The sequence below is a fragment of the Condylura cristata genome, unplaced genomic scaffold, assembly GCF_000260355.1.
Source record: "Condylura cristata isolate star-nosed mole 26May11 unplaced genomic scaffold, ConCri1.0 scaffold00005, whole genome shotgun sequence".
NCBI classification, from domain to species: Eukaryota; Metazoa; Chordata; class Mammalia; order Eulipotyphla; family Talpidae; genus Condylura; species Condylura cristata.
In genome coordinates this window covers 53,480-80,929 of record NW_004567106.1, presented here as the reverse complement: position 1 = coordinate 80,929, position 27,450 = coordinate 53,480, and the positions used below count along the sequence as shown (strand labels likewise).

General features: G+C 36.8%; 1 protein-coding gene across 2 annotated transcripts; it reads right to left on the bottom strand.

The window, feature by feature from the left end:
- Window positions 1–4,082: 4,082 nt before the first annotated feature.
- LOC101632176 (28S ribosomal protein S24, mitochondrial) lies at window positions 4,083–26,203 on the bottom strand. Of its 2 annotated transcripts, XM_012721011.1 has the most exons (5): window positions 26,129–26,203; window positions 25,953–26,021; window positions 25,594–25,705; window positions 23,518–23,645; window positions 4,083–5,633 (listed from the first exon to the last, which is right to left on the bottom strand). In XM_012721011.1, the coding sequence occupies exons 1-5, from the start codon at window positions 26,138–26,140 to the stop codon at window positions 5,601–5,603; spliced, it is 354 nt and encodes a 117-aa protein (XP_012576465.1). In that variant the 5' UTR covers window positions 26,141–26,203; the 3' UTR covers window positions 4,083–5,600. The 2 variants fall into 2 exon arrangements, with proteins under 2 accessions (XP_012576465.1, XP_012576464.1); XM_012721010.1 differs by lacking the exon at window positions 4,083–5,633 and having other exon boundaries at window positions 21,493–23,645.
- Between the last annotated feature and the right edge of the window lie 1,247 nt (window positions 26,204–27,450).

The following is a 27,450-nucleotide window of genomic DNA, read 5'->3' as shown; positions in this document are numbered from 1 at the left end:
GAGAGCTGCACTACTGCTAAAGCCATGGATCTGGTGGCAGGAAGACTAGCTAGGGAGCTTTCCTTCTGGCACGACTCCTCTCCCAGAAACCTATTTAAAGAAACCCAGTTCTGAAAACTAACTGGTACAAGTCTCTGGCACAACCAAGTGGACAAAAACATCACAAGATGCACATATCTGAAATCAGGTGGGTTCCAAAATCAAACAGGAGGAAGCTGTCAGGACTAGCCATTGTGCTTGAGGCTCCTAGATTCCAGGAGACCCGGGTGGAAAGAAACCTCAAGAACTTCCTTACTAGCCCAACTACACCAGGGGACAAAAAAGAAAGCCAAATGAAACTGCAGACTCTGGGAAGGTTACTTCACCAAGTCGTAGTTACTCCCCAGAGGACCAGCCTAAAACCACAAGGACTAGCTATTTGGAATCCACCAGACGTTGAGAGGCAATTCTCCCCTACCCATGGTGGTGTTTGTCATTTGTTTATTTATATGTTGTTTTCTTCCTGCTACTAAGCTGGTAGATTTCCCTTCCTTCATTGGTTTTCGGCCTCCTCTCATTTTCCTCTCCAACATTATTGTTTCTTTTGCCTCTTCTACATCTGACACCTCCCCTCCATTTCCTCCTCCCACCAACCCCATTTAACCTTCACCTCTTCCTATCAGCTTCCTCCATATTACATTTCCATATAATTTCCCCTTCCCCTAACCTCCCATCTCACACCTTACTCCCATTAACTTCATTATTTTGTTGAGATGCACCTAGAAGCACCTAGGTGCACCCAGATGCACCTAGAAATTCAATGGAGAAAAATTAGCCCATCCAGGCACTTCTCCCAGAGACAAGGACTCAACATACTACCAGAAGAAGCTAAACACCACAAGCGACCCCTAGCTAGACATAATTCCCACAGTGGGGGGAGGGGAGCTGGAAAATGGGAGATATTGAAAGAAAGCACAGCTCAGAACATCTTCCACAACTGAAGTGTCTGGAAGTCCTTTGGCCATCCAAGAAGGAACATCCAGAAAGAATGCCAGCCAATAATAGCAACACTGTGTCTCAACAAATAGAAAGCATTAGAAAATACACGACAGGGAAAATAAGATAAACAGATACACAAGTCCACAGGGGAAACATTCCCCACAAAAAATCAGTCACCAGAAATCACAAAGAAATAGAACTTCTCAGCCTACCAGATAAAGAATTTAAAATTATCATGATAAAAAACCAAAAAGAAGGTGAGAAGGGGAAAAAAATTATATAAGGCAAGCTATCAAAGAATTGAAGAATGGAAACAAGGAAATGAAAGAAATTAATGAAAGAAGAGAAAAAAATATGATATGAGACAAGCAATCAACTAATGAAGAAAGAAAATGAGAACTTAAAGAAGGAAATAAAAGAAATGCAGGAGATGAAAAGGCCAATAGAGGAGATAAAGAATGCTGGGAAAAGTAATGAAAACAGAATAGATGAAATGGAAGAATGAATCACCACCCTCAAAGAAACAGAAACAAAGAGAATCAAAACAGATAAAGAAAGAGAAGTAAAGAGGAAAAGGAAACATTTCAAGAGCTGACACCCTGAGGAAAGGAAATATCAGAGGTTATAGGTATCCAAGGTGAGGAGAAAATATTAACAGAGATAATAGAATAGAACTTCCCTAATATGAAGAAGGAGATATAAGTAGACATCCAAGAAATAAGGAGGATACCAAACTACATGACGATAGGAGAAATACAGTGAAGCACATCAGAGTAAAACTACCAAGAATACAAGATAAGAAAAAAATAGTGAGAATGACAAGAAGGAAGAAACAAATAACCTATAAAGGGAAACCAATCAGGCTGACATCAGACTTCTCTGAAGAAACACTATGGGCAAGAAGAGAGTGGAGGAACATACTCAACAAACTCCAAAGAATCAAATATCAACCAAGAATACTCTATCTTGTGAAGCTCTCCTTCCTCTACAAAGAAATAAGGACATTCTCAGAAAAAAAGAAATCCCACAATTTTGTCATGACTAAACACCACTCCAAAAAATACTATAAGAAGTCCTAATCCAAAACCAATAGAAGAATATACAAGAACAGAGCAAACCAAAGAATAAAAGCACAAAAAGACAAACAGAAGGGCAAATACAGGTGCCAGTATATCAATATTATCTCTAAATGTAAATGGCTTAAGCTCAACAGTAAAAAGACACAGAGTTGCAGGATGAATTAAAAAACAGAACCTAATCTTCTGCTGTCCACAGGAAACACATATAACTACAAAAGATAAAGACAGATTGTAAGTAAAAGGATGGAAAACAATCCTACAAGCAAATGGACCAAAAAAGAAGGCAGGAACAGCTATATTTCTATCAGACAAAATAGACTTCAAACTAAAAAAGGTTAAAGAGGCAGAGATGGCCACTTCTTGTGATTAAAGGGACAATATAGTAAGACATAACACTCATCAACATATATGCACCAAATATATCAGGAAATTACTGTCATCTATGAAAATGTGTATTAGCGAAAATATGTAAATATTAGGAGACTTCAATATGCCACTCTCAACAATGGACAGATCAACAAGACAAAAAATAAAATATAATAAAAAATAAAATGTACTAAAAAATAAAAACTACTAAAGCTCTGAACAAGGACCTAGATATCATGGGTCTAATAGACATCTATAAAACACTGCACCCAAAAAGTCTGAGTATACATTTTTCTCAAATCCACCTGGATCATTCTCTAGGATTGACCACATACTGGGTTGCTACAGTCTAGCTTCAGCTGAAGTAGGGAGGGTTTCCCACAGGAAAGAACGGTGCTGGTGAAGGTGAGAGAGAGAAAGAGCGAGAAGTGAGGGGAGAAAGGGAGAGAGTGAGGAAAATGAGGAGATGCAGACACTTGATTAGGGTGAAAACATCTTCTGCTGATTCTTAGCAGGTCTTTATTCATACATTATAAGCAAGTGGTGGGATTACATCAGTGTGTACACAAAGCAGAAAGATAACAATTATCACATTTGTCTTAAAGAGAGTTCGGGACTTTTTGAACTCTTATTGAGACTGTGATATTCATCATTAATTGATAAAAGTTACAATTAATACACAGAATATTTCTATAGTGATTAGTCATTAATAAACAAAATATTCCTATGGTTATCAGTCATCAAACAAAATATTCCTGTGGTGATCAGTTATCAATAAACAAAAAGTTTTTATGGTAATCAGTCACCTATTACAATTTAAGCAATCGTTTTGTTAATAGCTCAATGAACATACATCTTAAAGATACAGGATCTAATGTTAAGGAACTAGATGTCAGAAAAACACAAACACTGAATGTACTGACATTTCCCTGCCCCTAAAGAAAACCCCCTTTTTTGATCTACAAAAGGAGCTTCTATTATTTCTGTAATTGTTTTGTAAACCTAGTTTCTATATTTAACATAAGAATTAGGGGAAATTTATACGGTCACTGATTATTATCTTATTAATCTTATCTAAAAAATCTTTCTATGAAAAAAGAGATTGAGTTGAAAGTTAAAGGAAAGAGTAGGAAAACTTATTAGTATTTATAACTCTACAAAGAAACTTTATTACTTAAAATTATAGATCTTTTTAGTAAAGGAAAGGATATACAGATGGGGCTAGATCAAGTTAAAGAGCTTCTTACAGCAAAAGAGACATACAAAAAACAAACAGACATCCCACTGATTGGGAAAAATTTTTCTCACACAATACTATCAATGAAAGATTATCACAAAGATATGCAAAGAACTGATGAAACTCAATAAAAATAAAATAAACAACCCCATCAAAAAATGGGCAGAAGAGCTAAAAAGACAAGTCTCCAAAGAGGAAAAGCAGATGGCCAACAAGCATATGAAAATATGTTCAACATCACTTGTAGTAAGAGAAATGCAAATTAAAGCCACAATGAGATACCACCTCACCCCAGTGAGATGGCATATCTTAAAACAAATCTTGGTGAGGATGTGTAGAAAAAGGAACTCTCCTGCACTGCTGCTGAGAATGCAAACTAGTACAACCACTATTGAAAACTGTTTGAAGGTTTCTCAAACTGTTACAAATGGAGCAAATTCATTTAATATATTTCCCATGAGCAAAGGGAGAAAGGGTCCTCCCTGGTGCAGTGGAGGGCCCTCCCACATTAATACGAAGCTACTGCAGTATGAGTTCAATCCTCTGTCAGAGAGGAGACCCATATGGCACAGCAAACCTATCCTGTCCCAACCTTGCTCTCTTCAGCATAGTATTTCTGTCGATCTACCTCTTCTGCTCTCTACTCTTTCTCTCTTGTGAGTCCTCTCATCACCTGCACCTCTGGTCTGTACCCTAGTTTTTGCATGCATAAATAAATGTTTAAGAAAAGAAAGGGAGAAATATTATATTTCTGAGCATGGCTCAGGAGCTCAAATTAGATTTCATAAAATTTTGTCTGATCGATAAAATCAGACTACCGTTTTTAAAATTTAGACTTCTGGGATGTTTAATCATAAGTATTTGGAAAACAATCCATTTAATTTTCAATGAAATCTTCAGCTAGACTCAGCATTATATATATTTTGATCCCATATTGAAATTTTTTAAAACCATAAACTTCCTAACACCCATTTTACCTGACATTAAGACTATGTACCCATCAATAATCCATGTAGAAAGGAAAAAGCTATTCTCAATACACTTCATAAGCATACATACATTTTCAAAACAACATATTAAATTTTAAATTAGTTTCCACTACAAAAAATTATCCCAGATCATGCTTACTGGAAGTTTTGTTTTATGAGCACAAATAAAAGAAAAAATTATTTAATTATTTGTGCATAAAGAACTGGGGTACAGGCCAGAGGTGTGGGGGTAAGAGGATTCACCAGAGAAAGCATGGGGAGCTGAACAGGCAGATTGTTGAATTATATGGCTGAGTGGAAGAGTGGGTGGGTTGGGAGAGGTCTGGCATGCCATGTAGGTCACCTCCTTGGCCAGGTATCAAACTTGTGCTGCAGTGGCTGTGATGGCTTCACAGTGCTGCAATTTAACCTCTACACCACCAGGGAGGGTCCTGAACTCAAAATTTTTATAGGTACCATATGTACCTATTTTATATTCTTTAGCTGTCAAACACTTAGATGCAAAGAGGAAATACAACATATAGACACAGATAACTCACTTAGTTTTTATTAAAGCCATGTGCTATCTTTATACAACTGCAGTTTTACTTATATTTCAAGGACACAATGTTATTTCATTCTTGTAGGATAAACCCTAGATTTTTGAGACTTGATTTTCTTTTTATTTCAGCCAGTTTGCTTGTTCACCTAAACCATACATGTACTTGCAAAAGCAATCTTCAAACAGAATGGGAAAATTAAAACATGATTGTAAAATAAACAAGCAACAAACACAACTCACAAAAGTAAAAATAGGAAAAATAAAACATTTGAAGTAAAAGCCAAAATTGTTTTTTTTTTCAGAGTCAAAATCATATTCCTAGAAAACTAAGGTCACACAGTTCCAATTGTCATCTTAGACACTTAAACTTTTGGAAACAGAAAAATGTCACAATGACTTTGTTTGTTATCTCAGGATTCTTTCATTCTTCTAAGCAACAGAAGCTGAAAAAGAGAAAAAAAACATTGAAGCTTCTATTTTCCCCTTAAACAAATAGTTAATCTTTGACAGGTTCACAAGCCCAACACATCTTTTGTCTCTGAATCATATCCTTCCCAGACTTCCTTCACTATGGAGTTTTTTTTGCCCAGTATGAGTGGCTAACAAGAAAATTATTAATAACAGGTTGTTTATATATCTGACAGTTGAGCTTGGGTATGTCTGCTCTGCCAGGTTTTTAGTAATATCTGATTACTAGGTCTGAAAGGCTGCAATAGTTCATCTGGTGGCATAGAAATTATGAGCTAGATAAAAAGACTGAGGAAAAATACAAAACTTTCAAGCTGACTATAGATCTGAGGAAGACAGCAGGGTCAGAAGAGGGACAGTGTTCAAAACAGGGAAGGGAGGAGAACAAGGGAATGTTTAGATGGATAACAGGTGTTATGGCAGTGGGAGAAATACAGTGACTACACACGAGGAAGAAATCAAATCTCTTAATGGTTTTGGGGTTTCTAGATCCTTCTGATAGAGACAATGATATTCCCCAGTGACCTTCCTTTAAAACTTCCTCACTAACTTTCCTCTACCTCTCCGATGTTTATTTTTATATTTTTTGTACCATGGATTGTATGTGTGGTCAGATAGGCCCATGGGAGACAAAATAGAAGCAAACAAATTTTAGGATCTTGAAGCAATGAAGGGACAGAATTTCTCCAATTTAGGAAATCCCTAGTGGGGGTGGGACCCCTGTGTCTTTTGCAAAGATAGGGAAAGGATTATCTTGGTAGGAAAAGGATAATTCTAGGCTTCCCAACTCTTGGTGGGGGTGAGTGCATAGCCTCCACCTGACCACCACCATTGGAAACTAGGGAGTGCACATGCCCCTTTCCTTGTATAAGTCTGTGTGGCTAAATTGGGATCAGCAACTTAGCTGTCACAGGGCCCTGCAGATCTCAAGCCTGGACTCTGGAGCTCAGCCTTTGTGGGGACGGCTACTCCCTGCCTGCCTTGCTCTCTGGTGGAGTACACAGATTCCAATAGGTATCATCATTGGAAATTAAGGAATGCACTTCCCCCCATCCTTCAGACAGGGGAAGGGCTGTACCACTGAACTGGTACAAGTAGCTTAGCAACCACAGGTAAGAGCAGGGACTCTGCATACCTCAAACTCAGACACTGGATCTCAGCATGTGGGGGGAAAGGCTACTACAACTTTGCTTCATTCCCAGAAGGAGTGTACAGACCTTGCCAGGATGCAATCACCAGAAACTAGGGGCCTCACCTCCCTGCATTTTTCGAAATGGGAGAGGCTGCTCAACTGAACTGAGTCCAACAGATTAGTGTCAACAGAGTAGAGTGCAACATATGCAGACCTCAAACTAGAAAGCTAGAGCTCCATGGGCAAGGAAACAAAACCTCATCATGACATCTGGATTGCACAGGGCATACACCAGGAGTGTACAGTCCCCATACCTCTGCTGAAGCTAGGGACTGCACCATCCTGCTCTCCAGGAGACAGAGGGAGAAGATCATCAGGGACAAAGCCCATCAAAACACCCACAGCATAATGACCCTTGAATTTTGGCACAATATCTGACTACCAGCTCCCAACATCCCAGAAGGAACAACCAATGGAATAATCTCCAAATGCATATAACACATTAGAAAACAAACAACAGGGAGAAGAAAAAATACAAACAAGCAACATGTCCTCAAGGGAAGGGCACAAAACAGAGTGAAAACTAACCACCAAAACCAAAGAACTTCTTGGAAGAAATTCTCAGCTTTCCAGATAGAGAAGTTAAAATAGTCATGATAGATCCAAGCATAGAGGGAACCTGGGACATAAGAATGCTTCAAAGATCAACAGGTACCTTCCAGAGACAAGGACTCAATGTGTTACCAGAGGAAGCTGAACACCACAATAGACCCTGCTTGTCACTGGCAGAGATGACAGAAATAATTCCACACAGTGGGGGCTGGAAAAACAGGAGATACTGAATCGAAACAAGGCTCAGAATACCCTCCAAAATTGAAGTATATCTGGAAGTCCCTCTGCAATCCCAGAAAGAACATCCAGAAAGAATGCTGGTCAATAATAGCAACACTATGTCTCAACGAATAGAAAGTATTAGAAAATACACGACAGGGAAAAGAAGACAAACAAATATTCAAGCAAGTCCACAGGGGGAAAATTCATTACAAAAAGATCAGTCACCAGAAATCACCAAACAAATAGAAGAACTGCTCAGCTTACGAGATAGAGAATCCAGAATCATTATGATAAACAAACAAAAAGAAGATGAGAAGGAAAAACTGATATGAGGCAAGCCATCAAGGAGTTGAAGAATGCAAACAAGGAAATGAATGAAAGAAAATCAACGAAAATCAACGAAAATCAAGCAATCAACGAACTGAAGTAAGAAAATGAGACATTAAAAAAGAAGTAGAAGAAATGCAGGAGATGAAAAGGACACAAGAGGAGATAAAGAATGCTGGGAAAAGTAATGACAGCAGAATAGATGAAATGGAAGAACGAATCAGCACCCTCAAAAACTCAGAAATAAAGAGAATTAAAACTGAAAAAGAGAAATAAAAAGGAAAAGGGATGAAGAAACACTTCAAGAGCTATCTGACACCATTAGGAAAGGAAATATCAGAGTTATAGGTATCTGAGAGGATGAAGACAAAGGCCAAGAAACCGAGAAAATATTCACAGAGATAATAGAAGAGAACTTCCCTAATGTGAAGAAGATGAAAGTAGATATCCAAGAAGCAAGAAGAACACCAAGCTATCAATCAGGAGAAATATAGCAAGGCATACCATAGTAAAACTACCAAGAATACAAGACCAGGAAAAGATAATGAGAATGACAAGAGGGAAATAAACTATAAAGGAAAACTGATCAGGCTGATATCAGACTTCTCCGAAGAAACACTATGGGCAAGAAGAGAGTGGAAGGATATATTCAACAAACTCCAAAGCATTAAATGCCAACCAAGAATACTGTGAATACTGCGAATACTGTGAAACTCTCCTACCTCTATGAAGAAAGAATAAGGATATTTTCAGACAAACAGAAACCATAATTTTGTCATGACTAAACCCCCACTACAAAAAATAATACAAGAACACCTCAAACCAAATCTACAGAAGAATGTAAAAGAACAGTTCAAAACAGGGAATAAAAATACAAAAGGACCAAAATGGCAAATGTAGATGCCAGTATAACAGTATTATCTCTAAATGCAAATGGCTTAAACTCATCAATAAAAAGACACAGAGTGGCAGGATGGATTAAAAAACAGAACCCAATGGTATGCTGTCAGTAGGAAACACATCTAACTGCAAAAGATAAAAACAGATTGAAAATAAAAGGATGGAAAACAATCCTACAAGCAAATGGACCAAAAAAGAAGGCAGGAACTGCTATACTTATATCAGATCAAATAGATTTCAAACTAAAAAGGTTAAAAGAGACACAGAAGGCCACTACATTATGATTAAGGGGACAATAAAACAAGAAGAAATAACAATCATCAACAAATATGCACCAAATAAAGAAGCACCAAAATATATTAGGAAACTACTGTCATGTATGAACATGTATATCAGAGAGAATACATACATAGTAGGAAACTTCAACACGCCACTCTCATCAATGGACAGATCAACAAGACAAAAAATAAGTAAAGACACTGAAACTCTGAACAAGGACCTGGACAACATGGGTCTAGCAGATGTCAATAGAATACTGCACCCCAGAAAATCTGAGTACACATTTTTCTCAAATCTACATGGATCATTCTCTGGGAATGACCACATACTGGGTCACAAGAGAAGTACCAGTAGATACACTAAGAATGAAATCATACCAACTATTTTCTCTGACCATGAAGGAATCAAACTAGAAATAAACCATATGAGGAAGACAAGAAACTCACCTACTACGTGGAGACTGAAACCCACACTGCTGGAGGATCACTGGATCAATGAGGAGATCAAAGAAGAAATTAAAAAATACCTGGAGAAGAATGACAATGACGACACAAGTCTCCAAAACTTACAGGACACATTAAAAGCAATTGTAGGAGGAAAATGTATAGTATTACAGGCTCACATAAACAAGAAATAACTCAAAGAAACAACCTAATGCCCACCTTAAAGAACTGGAAAAAGAACAACAAAATAATCCAAAAGCTGGTAGAAGACAGGAAATAATAAAGGTCCAATCAGAAATAAATGAAATGGATGTGAGAAAAACAGTCCAAAAAATCAATGAAACCAAAAGTTGGTTATTGAAAAAATAAACAAGATAGAAAGGCTACTAGGCAGGCTCACAAAGAAAAAAACAAGAGAAAGCACAAATAAATAAAATCATAAATGAAAGAGGACAAATCACAACAGATACAGCAGAAATCAAAAGAATAAAAAGAGAATAATATGAACAAGTCTATGCAAACAAGTTTGACAATTTAGCAGAAATTCTTACAATTACAAACAGGCTAATTACAAGCAAGGAAATAGAAGTAATCAAAACCCTCCCCCCCCAATAAAAGCCCAGAACCAGATGGATTTACAAATGTATTTTACTGAACGTTCAGAAAAGAACTAGTGCCTATTCTCATCCAAAAATTGAAAAAGAAGGAAAACTACCACATACTTTCTATGAGGCCAACATCACACGAATACCAAAACCTAATAAAGAAAAACAAAAAAAGAAAACTTCAGACCAATCTCCCTAATGAACACTGATGCAAAAATCCTTAACAAGATCTTAGCCAATAGAATCCAACAATGCATTAAAAGAATAATACACCATGACCAAGTGGGCTTTATCCCAGGAGCACAAGGATGCTTCAACATCAGAAAATCAATTAATGTAATCCATCACATCAACCGACAGAAAAATAAAAATCACATAATTATATCAATAGATGCAGAAAAGGCATTCAACAAAGTTCAACACCCATTTGTGGTCAAGACCCTCAAAAACTTTGGGATAGAAAGAACATAATTCAACATGATAAAAGCCATATATGACAAACCCACAGCGAATATTATCCTCAACAGAGAAAAGCTGAAAGCCTTTCCCTTGAGATCAGGAACAAGACAAGTGTGTCCACTATCACCAATGCTCTTCAACATAACATTAGTAGTTCTAGACAGAGCAATAAGACAGCAAAAAAACATACTAGGAATCCACATAGGGAAAGAAAAAGTAAAACTGTCCTTATTTGCAGATGACATGTTAATCTACATGGAAAACCCTAAAAACTCCACAGAGAATCTAATCAAAACTATCAACCAGTTTAGCAAGGCAGTAGGATATAACATCAACACACAAAAATCAGAGGCCTTCCTTATACACAAACAATAATCAGAAGAAACAGAAATAATAATAATAAAAAAACCCATTCCCTTTTCAATTAAAAGAAAAAGAATCAAATACCTGGGAAAATCTAACAAAATACGTAAAAGGCCTACTATGTAAAGAAAATTACAAAACACTGTTAAAGGAAATTCAAGAAGAAACCATGAAATAGAAAGACATCCTCTGCTCATGGATTGGGAGAATTAACATCATCAAAATGGCCATCCTACCAAAAGTGATATACAGATTTATCATCATCCCAATTAAAATCTCAATGACATTCTTCAAAGAAATAGAAACAATATTGATGAGATTCATATGGAACAACAAAAGACCTTGAGCAGCCAAACTCTCTTGATTAAGAAGAAAGAAAATGAAGGGATTACAATCCCAAACCAGCTAATCTTTGACAAAGGAGCAAAGAAGTTACAACGTAACAAAGAAAGTTTGTTCAGCAAATGGTGCTGGGAAAAAAAAAAAAAACATACCTCACACCACACACACAAAAATCAACTTGAAGTGGATTAAAGACTTAGACATAAGAATGGAAATCATAAAATACCTGGAAGCAAAGATGGGCCAAACACTGCACGACATAGAGCAACCACTGACTGCAACAATAGTTCAGGCAAGGATATATAGATGGGACTATATCAAGTTAAAGAGCTTCTGTACAGCAAAAGAGACATTAAAAAAACAGACACCGCACTGTTTAGAAAAATTTTTCTCACACAAAACTAGCAATAAAAGATTGATTACAAAAATATTTGGAGAATTGATGAAACTCTACAAAAATAAAGTAACAACCCCATCAAAAAATGGGCAGAAGAGCTAAAAAGACACTTTTCTAAAGAGGAAATGCAGATGGCCAATAAACTTATGAAAAAAAATTTCAACATCACTTGTAATATGAGAGATGCAAATTAAAACCACAATGAGATACCACCTCACCCCAGTGAGAATGGCACATAGTCAAACTAGCAACAACAAATGTTGGTGAGGATGTGGAGAAAAAGGAACGCTCCTGCACTGCTGGTGGGAATGTGAACTAGTACAACCACTATGGAAAAATTGTTTGTAGGTTCCTCAAACTAATAAACATGGAACTTCCCACCTAGCAATCCCACTCTTTGGTATCTACCCAAAAGACACAAAAACACAGATTCAAAAAGATATCTGCTTCCCCATGTTTATTGCTGCTTTATTCACAATTGAAAAGCCATGGAAACAGCACAAATGTCCAAAAATGGATGACTGGATTAAAAAGATGTACATACATACAATGGAATATTAGTCAGCAACCAAACAAAAGAAAGACATGCCTTTTGCAGCAACATGGATGGAACTGGAAAAGATTATGCTTAGTGAAATAAGCCAGAAACAAAGGAAAAATACTGGATGGTTTCTATCATGGCAGCAATATAATGAAATAGGAGGGAAAATAATGATAAAGATGAACATCTATGTACTACTGACATTCTGTGGGGGTGGAGTGCAGAATGGGATCAAAAACAGCACGGGGAGGGAAATGTACTGGACTATGGTGATGGCACATGGGTGATTGGTGATGGAAGTCCAAGAGGCTTGCAACTGAGATGGAAAAATGCAGAAAATGATGTTAGAATAAGCTATTATATTATTTTTTAAAAGTCATGATTAAAAACTGAAAGAAAAGGAAAATAACAATTTGAGAAAGTTAATTAACAAACAGAAGAATGAAATTAATCCCTAAAGAGGTAAGTAAAAGAAATACAGAATATAAAAAGAAGAGAAAAAAAGAGTAGATGAGTATATATCATTTCCCTAGAAGATACAGAAATAAAAAGAACCAAAGGGGGGGGTGGAGGGAGGAGAAAAATGAAGGAAAAAGAATGAAGAAAAAAATTCAAGAACTATCGGCCTTCATGTGTAACGGAAATATAAGAGTTATAGTAATACCAGAAGGAGAGGAGAGAGACATAGGAACAGAGAAAAAAGATTAAGATTAAGATTAATTGGAGAGGATAACTTCCCAGGCATGTAAAAAGAGATGAATATAGACACTCAAGAAATGAGAACACCATAATTCCAATATAAGAGGAAAAATACAGAAAGACACACAATAATAAAGCTTTCAAGAATCCAAGACAAGGAAAATGTAATGAAGTTGACAAGCAGGAAGAAACAGTTAACCTATAAAGGAAACCCAGTCAGGCTGACATCAGAATTTTCTAAAGAAAAACTACAGGCAAGAAAAGAGTGGAAGGATATATTCAACAAATGCCAACCAAGAATACTTTATCCTGAAAAGCTCTCCTTCCTCTATGAAGAAAAAAATTAGGACCTTCTGAGACTAACAGAAACTTCAGGATGTCATTATGTCTAAACCCCCACTCCAAAAAAATACAAGAAGTCCAAAAGCCAAAGCCAACAAAGGAATGCATAAGAAAAAATGTAACAAAACAAGGAATAACATAAAAAAGACAAAATGACAAAACAGATGCTAATACATCAATATTAAGTCTAAATGTAAATGTTTTAAACTCATCAATAAAAAGGAACAGAACTGTAGGCTCAATTAAAAAAAAAAAAACAACAAAACAGAAACCCAACCTTTAGTGGTCTTCAGGAAACTCTTACAAGAGATAAAGCTAGACTGAAAGTAAAAGTATGGAAGGAATTCTTACAAAAAAAATGGAACAAAAAAGAAGGCAGGGACAGCTATACTTATGTCAGGTAAAATGGACTTCAAATTTAAAAAGTTTTAAAGAGACATAGATGGTCACTATATTATGATTAAGGGGACAGTACATCAAGAACACATAACACTCATCAACATATAATCACCAAATGAAGGAACACCAAAATATATCAGATGATTATTGGCATTTCTGAAAACAGAGATTAGAGAAAATATGTTTTTAGTAGGAGATTTCAACACACCACTCTCAACAATAAATAGATCAATGACACAAAAATAAGCAAGGATACTAAAGCTCTAAAGAATGACTTACACCTCATGGGCTTAACAGACACTGCACCTAAAAAAAATATCAGTACACATTTTTCTCAAATGCTCAAATTCTTGTTCTCTAGAATTGATCACATACTGGGGCACAGACTAGCATCAACAGATACACTAAGATTGAAATCATATCAACTATCTTCTCAGACCATGAAGGCATCAAACTAGGAATAAATCATGAGAAGAAGTCAAGAAATCCTCCTACCTCATATAATCTGAAACCCACACTATGGGAGGAACATTGGGTCAGTGAGGAGCTCAAAGGAGCAATAAAAAAATTTGAAAAAAATGATAATGAGGATGCAACTCTCTAGACATACAGGACACAGCAACAGCTATTATAAGGAGAAAATACATAGCAATACAGGTTCATATCATGAAAGAATTCCAAGAAACAACCCACATTAAAGAACTGGACCAAGAACAACAGCAATGACAAACCAAAAGCCAATATATGAAAGGATATACTAAAAATCAAAGCAAAAATAAATGAAATAGAAATTAAGAAAACAATCCAAGAAACAATAAAACTAAAACTTGGTTCCTCCAAATAAATAAGTAAATAAATAAACACAATAGACAAGCCTCTAGCCAGGCTCACAAAGAAAAAAAAAAAAAAAAAAACAGGAGAAAGCACAAATACATAGGATCATAAATGAAAAAGGAGAAATCACAATAGACACAGCAGATATCAAAAGAATAATTAGAGAATACTATAAGTAATTATATGCAAACAAATGCAACAACCTGGAAGAGATGGGCAAATTCCTACAACTTTATAATCATTCAAATCTAGATAAAAAATAAATAGAAACAGACCAATTACAAACAGTGGTATTTAAACAGACCAATTACAAACAGTGAAATTGAAGCAGTAATCAAAACAATCCCCAAAAACAAAAGCCCAAGAGCAGACAGCTTCACAAATGGATTCTACCAGACATTTAGAACAGAACTAGTGCCTATCCTGCATAAAATAAACTCTTTCAAAAGTTTGAGAAAGAAGGGACAATACCAAACATGTTTGGTATCAATACTAATGCCAAAACTGAATAAGGACATCATGAGAAAGGAAAACTACAGATGAGTCTAATAAACATGGATGCAAAATTCAAAACAAAATCTTGGCCAAAGGAATCCAACAATGCATCGCTAAAATAATTCACCATGACCAAATAGGTTTAATTCCAGGGACAGAAGAATAGATCAACATCTGAAAATGAATTAATATAATCCAACACATCAACAAAAAAAGAAAAATAAAAAACATAAAATCATAATTATAGATGCTGTGAAAGCATTTGACAAAGTCCAGTGCCCATTGACAAAGTCCAGTGCCCATTTATGAAATTCTCAGGGTAGAATAATAAAGGCCATATATGACAAGACCATAACCAACACATCATCCTCAATGGTGAAACGCTGAAAGCCTTCTCTTTTAAATATGGATGATATGAGAATCCCAAAAACTCCACAGAAAAACTAATTAAGATTATCAACCAGTTTTATAAAGTAGTAGGATACAAAATCAACCCAGAAAATCTGTAAATTTCCAGTAATTCTGAAGATGACATCAAGAAAACCACCCCTTTTATAATTGAAACAAATAAACAAAAAATTCAAATACTTGTGTTCCTGGGCATCACTACACTGATAAAGAAAGGGAGTCCTGGAGCAGACTACATAATGCATATTGCTGCTGAAGAGCAAGATCTTGGCCTTTTTTATTGATAGTATAATCATATAACATCAATTGAAAAGGGAAGGAGAAAAAAGAAAAGGGGAAGAAGTAACTAGAAAATGTGTTGCCATCTATATCAGGGGTTGTGAGTCTGCCCTCCAGGCACTTCTCATCTGTTTGATAACTTCAGTATTAAAATGAGATCCAGTCCTAGTTTAATTTCTAATTAAAATTTTAATGGCATTCTTTAAAGAAACAGGACAAATATTGATGAAATTCATAGGGAACTACCAAAACGAAACAAAAAACCCAATATCCTGAATAGCCAAAGGTCTCCAGATTAAAAAGAAGGGAAAAAGAGGTCACATTCCCAGAACACAAAGTATACACAAAGCCATAATAATCACAACTCATGGTAATGGGGAAAAAAAAAAAAAACAGAACACAGACAAATATAATCATATAGAAAACCCGTAGTTAAACTCACAGGTCTACAGACAACTTTGGGGTCAAAGAATAAGGAATGGAACAAAGAAAGTTTGTTCAATAATTTGTGCTGGGAAAACGGCCTACTACATGCAGATAATGAAGCTAGATTACTATCTCACACCATGCACAAAAACAACTCAAAATGGTTCAAATAGTTCAAAGAACTACTAGACATAAGACCTGAAACCAGAAAACATATATAAGAAAATATAAGTGAAAAACTACACAACATACACCTTATTAACATTTTTAACAACACTTCACTGTAGCACAGATAGTGAAGAAAAAGATAAACAACCAGGACTACATTAAATTAAAAAGCCTCTGTAAAGCAAAAGAGACACTAGCCAAAACAAAAAGACACCCCACTAATTGGGAGAAAATATTTGTCCATAATACTAATGATAAGAGACTGATGACAAAGATCTAGTCACTAACAAAGAGTAGTCAAACTCAATAAAAACAATGAAAACAACAAAGTTCAAAAAATGGGAAAAAGATCTAAAAATACTTCTCCAAAGAGGAAATGCAGATGGCCAAAATGCATATGAAAAAATGTTTAGCATCACTGGTAATCAGGGAAATGCAAATCAAAACCACAATGATATACCATTTACACCAATGAGAATGGCACATAGAAAAAATGTTGGCAAGGATACGGAGAAAAAAAAAAACCTCCTGAATAGCTAGTGGGAATACAAATTGGTCCAACCACTATTGAAAGCTGTGTTAAGGTTCCTCAAATTGTTAAAAAGACCATATGAGCCAGCAATTCCACACAAAAGACACAAAAATAGTAATTCAAAAGAACACCTGCACTCATACGCTTATTGCAGCACAATTCACAATAGGTAAGCTATGGAAACAACCCAAATGCCCAAAAACAGATGACTGGGTCAAGAAAATGTGCTACATAAACACAATAGAAAAAAAAAAACAACTTCATGCCATTTTCAGGAACATGAATGTAGCTGGAAGGGATCATGCTCAGTGAAGTTAGGCAAAAAACAAACAAACAAACAAACAAACAGATGGTCTTTTATATAGGAGGAGTAGAGGCAACCCAAATAAGGGATTGGCAGTGAGAGAAGTAATTACAACAAAGTAAAACTCAAAAGCAGCAGTCAACTAAAATAAACCAGAGACATTCTTCTAGGGCAGGGGGAGGAGGAAACTGGATTAAAACATTGGTGGGAAGAGCACAAAGGACTATGGTGATGGTGCACAGGTGAAATGGTAGAGGGAACTTCTTGGGGAGCAAAAGACACAAGATGATAACACATATATTGTATGAAAATGAAGAATGATGTAAAAAATTATTAAGAATTAAAAAATAATAAATGAATTGAGAGGACAGTATAAATTCACGTCTTTATGGACAGTTAATCTGTGACAAAGTATTCAAGAACATATACTGGAAGGGTAATCTCTTCATGAAATGGAGCTGAGAAAACTGGACAGCAGCAAGCAAAAACTGAAATTATACCATTACCTCACACCACACATAAATAGTATTTCAAAATAGATAAAAGACTCAGATGTAAAACCTGATCCATAAATATACATCAAGGGAAAAAAGGTAAAACATTTCATATATAACTTTAGTGATTCATTCCCAACAACAAGAGCTACAAAAGAGAACACAAACAATTGGAACTAAATCAAACTAAAAAGCTTTCACAGTGAAAGATACAATACTAAAACAAAAAGATATCTTACTGAATGGGAGGAAATATTCACTAACCATAAGACTGACAGAACTGCTAGCAAAGATATATAAGGAACTCATAAAATTCAACAAAAACAAAACAAATAATCAGTCAAAAAATGGCACGGGAATTAATCAGACACTTCTCCAGAAAAGAAATTCAGATTGCCAACAGGTATATGAAAAAATGTTCACCAACAGAAATTATTTGAGCAATGCAAATCAAGACCACGATGAAATATCATCTCACACCTGTGAGAATGTGCCATATCAAAAGATTCAGAAACAACAATTCCCGGTGAGGTTGTAGAGAAAAGGAAGCTTTTTTTTACACTTCTGGTGGGAATGCTAACTGGTCTAGTCCTAATGGAAATGAGTATGGTGGTGTATCAAAACATTAGAAATTTATGTGCCATTTGACCTAGTAACTCTACTCTTAGACATCTATCTGAAATACTCAGAAACATTAATTCAAAAGGAAACTTGCACTTCAATGTTTATTCCAGCAATATTTATGATGTGAAATTATGGAAATGACCTAAGTTCCCTAAAACAGATGTGTGGATCAAGAAGATACAGTCTATGTACACATGAAATATTAGTCTGTAATCACAAAAGATTAATTCATGCTACTTGCAGGGACATAGATGATGCTGGAAGGGATTATGCTATGATAAGTAAGTCAGAAGGCAAAACAAATATTGTATCATGTCTGATAGCTATAGTATAACATAACTCAATAATTAGATAAAGACAAACTTTAAAAACTAATGCTTAATGTCTGACTATAAAACTCAAGTATCAAGGTTGGGGGGAAGGGTAAGAACAATGAGGGATGAAAACACTGCTTGTGGTGATAGACTATGGATTATTTGATGTTGGTTGCACTATAATGGCAATACTTGATGGCATATTACAACTAAAAATAATTAATTTTTTAAAAGAAAATTCACTGTAAATTACCTATGTAAATAGGAATATTCTGCACTATATGATCACTCATATACCCTCTACCTACATTATATACTCAAGAAAAGAAGTAACAGTATCATATTAGTAGATGATGTGATGTACATACAATTCTAAAGATTCCACTAAAAACTACTAAAAACAATAAATTTATTCAAAAGTGGCAGATTACAAAATCAACATTTAAAAATCTATTACATTCCTATGTTCAAATAAACTAAAAGGAAATAAACCTATGTACAGTAGCATCAAAAGTATGAAATAGCCAGGAATAAACAAAACAAGGAAAATGTAATGCCTATCCAACAAAATTTTAAAACACAACTCAAAGATATATACATGAAAAGGAAATGCAAAGCTCAATGCTCATGTTTGAAAGAATTAATATCATTAAAAGGCCATCCCATTGAAAGCAATATATAGATACAATGGAAGACTATCAGTATTTCAATAGATTTCCCCCCCCCAAGAAACAGAGAAAATATTACTAATATTTGTGGGAAACTATGAAAGGTCCTGAATAGTCAAATCAATACTTACAAAAAATAAAAAAAAGTAGAACTGAACTATTACACTCCCAGAGTTTAAACTATACCACAAATCTATACTATAATAAAATCAATATGCTACTGGAACAAAAACAGATATGTAGACATTAAACTATACCTGCATGGACAAGTGATCTATGATATAGGAGCTAAGAATATACAGAAGAGAAGACAGTCAGTTCAACAAATTGTGCTGGAAAAATTGGCCACCAATTCAACAGGCAGAAAAATGTAACTAGAGCCATCTCTCTCACAACATTACAAAAATTAAGTTAGGAATGAAGAAAAACTTGGATTAAGATAGGAAATTATAAAATACATAGATGAAAACAGGCAAAAGTCTCTATGACATTGCCATCAGCGATGTCTTTAAGAACTGGCCTTTAACAAGGGAAGCAAAAACAAAAATTAACAACTGGGACAACATCAAACTGACAAATAGCACAATGGAATAAAACTATCGTTAAAACAAAAGACACCTTAATGAGTGGGAGAAAATATTTGCACATTGGACATCTCATACAACTCTTAAAAACATACAACCCAATAAAAAGCGGGCAGGATAGGTAAACAGATATTTCTCCAAAGAATATAGATGATCAACAACAAATGGAAAAAATATTTAACATGAAGTGCACAGAATTCAAAATCAAGATCTCCTCACTCCCATTAAAATGTCCCATTAAGCAAAAAACAAGCAGCGAAGGTGTGGAGAAAAGGAACCCCTCCTTATATGCAGTTGGTGTAAATATAAACTGGTCATGCCCCTCTGGAAAACAGCATGGGTGTTCTTAAAATTAAAAGAAAATAAATATACCATGTGAGCCAGTAATTCTACTCTTTGACATCTACTCAAATAATGCAAATATACTAATTAAAGTGATATAATACAACTACCCTAACTTAAGAGAGATATGCATCCCTGTGTTCACTGAAGCACTATTTAGCCAAGTTATACCCACACCAGATTAAGTGGATTAAACTTAACAAATATTCCATGTATACTCAGCTGTTAAAGCTATTCATCTATAATAGCTATTCACCAGAGACAGTGGGGAGTAGAACAGACAGATCTACTAAAATACACTGCTGAGGGGAGCAGCTGGCTGGTCAGGAGAGGTCTGCCACATGTGGGTCACCTCCCTTGCCCGGGGTAGAACTCATGCACTGGCTGCCATTGCTTCACAGTGCTGTGCTTTACCCATTTGGGACAGGGAGGGCCCTGAAGGGCATTATTCTCAGTGAAGGTGGAAGTCAGAAGGTGGAAGACAAATACCAGATGATTTCACTCATATATAAACAAAGGAATTGACAAAATTAATGCAACAAACCCTAAAAATATGACTGTGGAATTGAGATTACCATAGTGGAAAGGAGGGTACAAACTGAAACAAAGAAAGGAGAGGATACAATAGTCTATAAAAAGGACTATGGGTGCTTTTGTGGTGATTTGTGGTCTACCAATATACAACTAAGGATGTATGAAGTTATTTCTCTAACTTATGACCATGTATATTACCTCAACAAAAATTAAACAAAGGAATTAAATTTTAAAAGTTGAAAATATAATTACTAATTTTCTTATATAATTTTTTTTTTTTGGCTTTTATTGTTTCTTTTTTTTTTTTTTGCTATAACAGTGGGTTATGTTGAGGGGTTACAGGGTTTTTGGTGGTGGGTGTGTTGTCATAACTTTGTAGAGGTTAAATCTATACCCCTAAAATCATGTGTTGCAAACCACGCTGTCTCAATAAATGTAATTAAAAATAATAAAATATAAAATGTGCTTTAGTAATTAGACATTTTTTTCCAAAAATGACATCTAAATGGTTATAAGGTAGTTCAAATTACAAATCTTTAGGAAACACTCATCAAAACCATGATCATACCTATAATTACAACTATCATAAAGAAAACATGATATAAATTTTCATGAGAATGTGGAGAAAAGGGGTCCCTTGTACAATACTTGTGGGAATCTGGATTGGTAGATTCATTATGGAAAATAATATGGAGCACCCTCAAAGAATTAAAAAATAGATCTAGCATTTCCACCTTTCATTAAAACAATTAAAGGAAATGAAAACAGGTTTTCAATAAATTTATTCTATATTTCTCAATCATTATTCACAATAGCCAAAATATGGAAACAATTTAAGTGTCCATGAATAGATGATTGAATAAAAAGATAGATGTGATATAACATTTTACTTGTTATAGAATTAGAAAATGTGGATATTATGCGTATATATATGAAATGGACAATTACTTTTGCTTTGAGAAAGGACATCCCACCACTTGTGGCAACATGGGTCTATCATTATGCTGAATAAAGTAATAGAGAAAGACAAGTGTGGTATAATATCATTATTATGTAGAATTTAAAAAAGTCAAACTTGTAAAAAACCAGAGAACTAAATGGTGTTATTGAGGGATGGGGAATTAGGAAAAATTGTTAAGAACACCAACTTCTAACAGGTAGTAAATTAATGCTAGAGATGCAAAGCACAATACAGCGAAAACAATATGGTATTATACTCATCAAACTTGTTATGACAGGAACATAAATGTCACACCCCTTAAAGTAACTATGCAATGTGAAAAAGGTGCCTATTACCACAATAGCAATGATACTACAGCATATTAAACATGTTTTATGCCTTGGAGACATAAAGAATCAGGGTCAAGATCTGGGTCTTTCAAGTGGTCAGTATCAAGGAAATGGTGACCATCGGGGTTACAGTGACAGGGTTAAGATTCAAGTTCAGTTTCACAATCAGTATGTCCATGTATTGGGGTCATGATAGTCAGGAACTTAAGTATAGCTGAGGTTCAGTTGTATTTGACAAACAATTACGATAAGCAATTAGTTATAGAGTGAGATTCTGTCAGTCATAGTCTGAAGGTCCTAACATCTTCAGGTCAGTTTATACTAAGGTCAAAATCAGAAGTGTGGGTCAAATGCAAATGGATAACTAGGTTAAACATGAGGGTCATAGTAATGATCAAGATTATGAGTCAACAGGATCAAGGGTCCCAGTGGATCCTGAGTAGTGACGTTGAGAGTATAGGTCAAACTGTGAGTAAGCGCAGGGAGAGCATCACTGCCAGTGAAAACAAGGTTTAGTGGGAAAAATCAGGGTCAAGTTTAGGGAAAGGCTCAAGTTCAAATTAAGGGTAGTGGGGTCATGGTCAAGGTATCAAATTCAAGTTGAAGGTTGGTGACTTATTACCATCAGTAAATATAGTTTTGCATATGCTGCTTTCTGGAACACTCTTTCTGGGAGCATTTACCTGCATGTCTATCTCCCACACTTGTCTGGAATCTCCAAGGCTACCAAACAGTCCTCCAAAGGCACAAGTGCCATAAAGGCAAAGTACCTGGAAATAATTTTTGTTCTTTGATGGGACCCAACCCCTTAGAAGACTAGCTGGTACAGAGAAGGTGCTCAGTTATAAACTTGTTTCATCAATGATGAGTATACATTAAAGTAGTTGTGGAAAAAAGAACATATGGAAATGAAATGCAAAAAGCTGTTCATATTTCTCCATGGGGTAGAAATACAAGGATGTTTCAAGATTATGTGATACATGTCTATACTGCTTTAATTTAAAAAAAAATTATTTTATAGTCAGCAAAACCAGATCTTTCAATTTTGAAAGGAAACAAAGAAAAGTGCTTGATACAATTTGACACATATTACTAACCAAACTGTAGCTAATAGCCAAATCTCAGACAAGTGGCAGATATCCCAATAGCTTGGGACCTCAAAGAAATCCTATTCCAGTTTCCTTATCCTAAGAGTAAAGACATATTGAGAAGTAAAAATAAGTACTATTTACTCAATCATACTTTGAAAACAAATCCTGAGTATTTTCCATTTATACTTCACCCCTTTCCTGGTGTTTCTGTTCTTTGAAGACTAGAGCTTGATGCAAAAAAAGAAATGACTGTTCTAGATGTACTTATATACAATCTTTGAGGGCACAGTTTGGAGGTACAAACGCACAGGACACTTGTAAAAGTGGGATAGCAGAGTTTCACTATAGCCAATGAGGAAGTAAAACTTGTGTGCAGGCAGCTGTCTCAGGACTAGGGCACAAATCTCCACCTGATTGGCCCGGCGCTTCAGGATAAGCTGGTCAGCCAAGCATCCTGGGAAGGTGCCCATCATGAACTTTCGCAGGAAAACATCTTCCACAATTCGCTCTGCAGCATGATTCTCCCCATCCAAGTTACCTGAAGATAAAACACTATAGTCAGCAAAAGCTCCAGAGATAATGTCCAAGAATATTGGACACTCAATTCTAGCTTCCAGCAGAGCCTCTTTAATTCTATTAGTGGAATATGAATATTTTTAAATTCAAAGTGTTGTTTCATTAAATTCTCAAACCAATCTTGTGAACAGGTACCATCACCGTTGTTTTACAATAGACAGTAGAAGCCTTAGCCAGTACACGAAACTCAGAAGACTCCTCCATGTCTAGCTCCTTTCTCACTTTTGACTACCTTAAAGAAGTACTGGTTAACCTATGGGCCTGAAAGAAGAGATCATACCTACCTCTGATGTAAGGTGCATGAGTTCCCTCTTCATGGCTTTGACCAGCACAGTCTTTGTGTGAACCAGCAACCCCTACACCTTTTACGTTACCTTTATTTTTTTAAAGATTTGTTCATTTGAGTCCTCCCTGGTGGCACACGGGTTAAAGCACAGCACTGTGAAGCTATCGCGGCCACTGCAGCAGAGTTCGATCCCCTGTCAGAGAGGTGACCCACATGGGGTGGCAGACCCCTTCTGACTTGTCCACTGCTCCCGTCAACAGTGTATTTTAGTGGATATGCCTGTTCTGCTCCTCACACTGTCTCTGGTTAATACTCTCACCCCCCATACCTCTGGCCTATACCCCAGTTCTGTATGTATAAGATCTTTAAAAAAAAGGTCATTTATGATACCAGAAAGTGGGTACAGACTAGAGGTGTGGGGGATGAAAGGGTGCACCAGAGACAGTGTGAGGAGCAGAACAGGCAGATCTACTGAAATACACTGATGAGGGGAGCAGCAGATGGGTCAGGAGAGGTCTGCTGTGCCATGTGAGTCACCTCCCCAAAAGGAGATCAAACTCATGCTGCAGTGGCTTCAGAGAGCTTCATAGTGCTGCACTTTAACCTACTGCACCACTAGGGAGGCCCACGCTTACATTATCTTTTAAGAATCTTTATCCCTGCAGGAGGCAAGAAAATAGTAAGAATAATGAAAAGCCATATACCAGAGACATTTTGTGGGGGTGGAGTGGGGAATCAAAAACAGGGGTGGGGAAGGGAAGTGCACAGACTACGTTGGTGATGGGTAACCCACCGGGATTACAACTGAGATGAAAAAAAAAAAAGAAAAGTACAAAATGATGTAAAAATAAACTGTTATATTATTAAAAAAAATTTACGATCCAAATTTGTATAATTTCCTCTAGACTATAGGAAAAAATAAACAAAATTGATAAAAATGTAGAAAAAAAAGAATCTTTATCCCTCACCCAGTAGAACTTCAGAATTTGAAAAGGGTGAGACACAGGAATGTGTATGTTAAGCAAGTTGTTTAGATAGTGTATTTTTGTAATTATAAATATCCAAGTGGAGAACTAGCATACTGAATAAAATGTCACTTGTTCCTATTAATTCAAAGTAGTCATTTTCTAAAAACAAAACATGAACAATGAATTAGAGACTACTTAACTACTATTCCTAAGGGAATTATAAGGTTAAGTTTTCACAAGTCTTTGGTTATACTATTTTTGTGAATATAAACTTTGTTTTCATGTGTGTTTACTTAAACACAACTTGTTTAATATATGTGCTTAATTAACACTGACATCTTCGTAAACTGAGTATCTTCGTATACCCACTGCTATGGCAGTGAGTTCCATCCCCAAAGCAGACCTCTCCTGCTAGTAGTACTCCCCATGGAAAAAGCCACCTTTGTATCCCTTTCAAAAACATTCAACAATCCTTATCCAAATGTCTGCCTTTTTACATCTCCTGTGAAGTTGTTTAACTTATCTCTTACTCTCCCATTGATAACTGATGTTTGGTAAAATCTGACAAGTGTTAATTTCATGTTTTTATGGTAACCACTGAGAATGAGCCCCCAGCAAATTCTGGTTCTCTGCACTCACAGATACAGGCACCTTACCTGTATGCAGGGAAAGCCACCCCTTGCGATGAGAGATGTGGTGCGGTGCATGCGCCTCTTCGTAGGTCACTGGCTTGTCCCCTTTACTCACTCGAACTCTGGCTGCCCGGTTCTAAAATGTAGAAGAAAAAAAAGGCCTCGACTACGCCCGTACGCTATGTCCCAGCCGCACTCTAGCCCAGGTCCTGGATCCTGGTTCTCCACTCTAGACCCCCAAACTAACGCCCTCGAGCCCACCCCAGGCCGCGGGTTTCAACATTCCTTCTCCTCGGCTCCTTCTTATCCCTCACCCCTCCGGCACCTCTCGGCCCACGAGCCACCGCCACACATCCCCGGTCCTTAGTCCCGAAAGCACTCACCTTGGCGCAAATAGCGGTAGTGTGCAGGGTCCGCCTGGTGCAGGGCAGCTTGCGGATCCAGGACAGCATCTGTTGGAAGAGAGGGTATGAGACAGAAACTAAGGAATCTCAGTCCCACCCACCAGTTTCGACCGGGATGGCCCACCAACAGGAGGCCCGACGCCGCCGCCGCGTACCACAGCCGCCATCTTGGAACGAGCGGAAACTGGAGTCGCTGGAGCACCGCCCCTTGCAAGGGGGCGGGAGGAGCTGGGCGGTGCAAGGCGGAGCGTACTTGCGGGCGGGATCATGGTCGGCCAGCCGCGCTTGGTGAGGCGGGTCTCTCCACTCGGAGAGGAAGTCTGGGAGCTGGGTGATGCTGGTGGAGGACATCACCCGCTGACTTGCGGAGCTTAGCCTTGCACGTTTCCTCACTGGCCTTGTGCTTCTTAACCTGCTCTTTCAGATCTTAATATTTGATGAACAAAACTGGCCAGAAGCAGTGGGTGTATTCAAGAGGGAGAGGGACTAGGGGAAAAAATATTTTAAAATAATAAAAAAAAGCAGTTTTTATCTATAAATAAGAATGTGTTTTTGAAGGGGGAAAAAAACCTGGGGGGTTCTTTGTTAATTTTATCACGGGCTTAGCTAGCAGGTCACAACTCAAAGTCAGACAGAAGGGGAGAAAATAATAACAGGATTTATTTACATAGAAATTAAGAAAGAGAACTGAGAGGAGGGAGACATTATTCACTGACACCTAGCCAAATGCTCTCTGTTCGACCACGGAGAGCATTGAACAGATATGGAAGAGTGGAAGAGTGAGAAGCAATCTCCAAGTCTGTGGGAAATGCTAATAGCCCATTCCCTGGTAGGAGATGGTGCTTTCCAAATTCTACCCCGTTAGTGGCTGGTATGAGCTGATGGAAAAAAGGGAGAGAAGTGAGGAATTTTGTCAATAAAACTACCAGAGCTTTTGGCTGACAAATTACTGGGCTTTTGGCAATCAAACTGTTGGGCTTTTGGCTGAGACTTCAACAGTTAAAACATGTAGTGAGGAGAGATATCTGTGGAGAAGCTGCCAGCTTGGACCTTGATCTCTGCTCAGCAGACACTATATGGAACATTAAATTCTTTTTCTTCTCTCTTCCTCCTGCTGTCCCTTTTCTCACTCCCTATGTAAGTAAATCCTGCACTGTTGATATGTGTGTTTTTGAAAGACTAATCACGTCAGGCTAGATCTCCAGGGTTTGCTCTGTTTTAGCCTGGCATCAAATGTGTAACCAGATTCCCATGTTTAGACAACTCAAGGATTTCTTTCTTGCACTGGTCACCATAACTGAAACGAGAGACCCATGGTACAAGACTCGGGATAGCGCAGCTTTGCCAAAACTTGCTGCCTGGAAGGTGGTGCTTGGAGGCTAAGTGGTATTCATGTTTTCCTGCTCCACTACTCAGAATGTGCAGGTGCTCAAAGCTCTGACAGTAACTCACAGCAGCAGTGGTTTCCTGTCCAGCT

What these genes read in the sequence shown, in the direction of transcription:
- LOC101632176 (XM_012721010.1), bottom strand. An exon ending in CTACCGCTATTTGCGCCAAG is followed by an intron (nt 25,706 to 25,952) that starts GTGAGTGCTTTC and finishes TCTACATTTTAG; the next exon opens with AACCGGGCAGCCAGAGTTCG. An exon ending in GTGGCTTTCCCTGCATACAG is followed by an intron (nt 23,646 to 25,593) that starts GTAAGGTGCCTG and finishes TTTTATCTTCAG; the next exon opens with GTAACTTGGATGGGGAGAAT.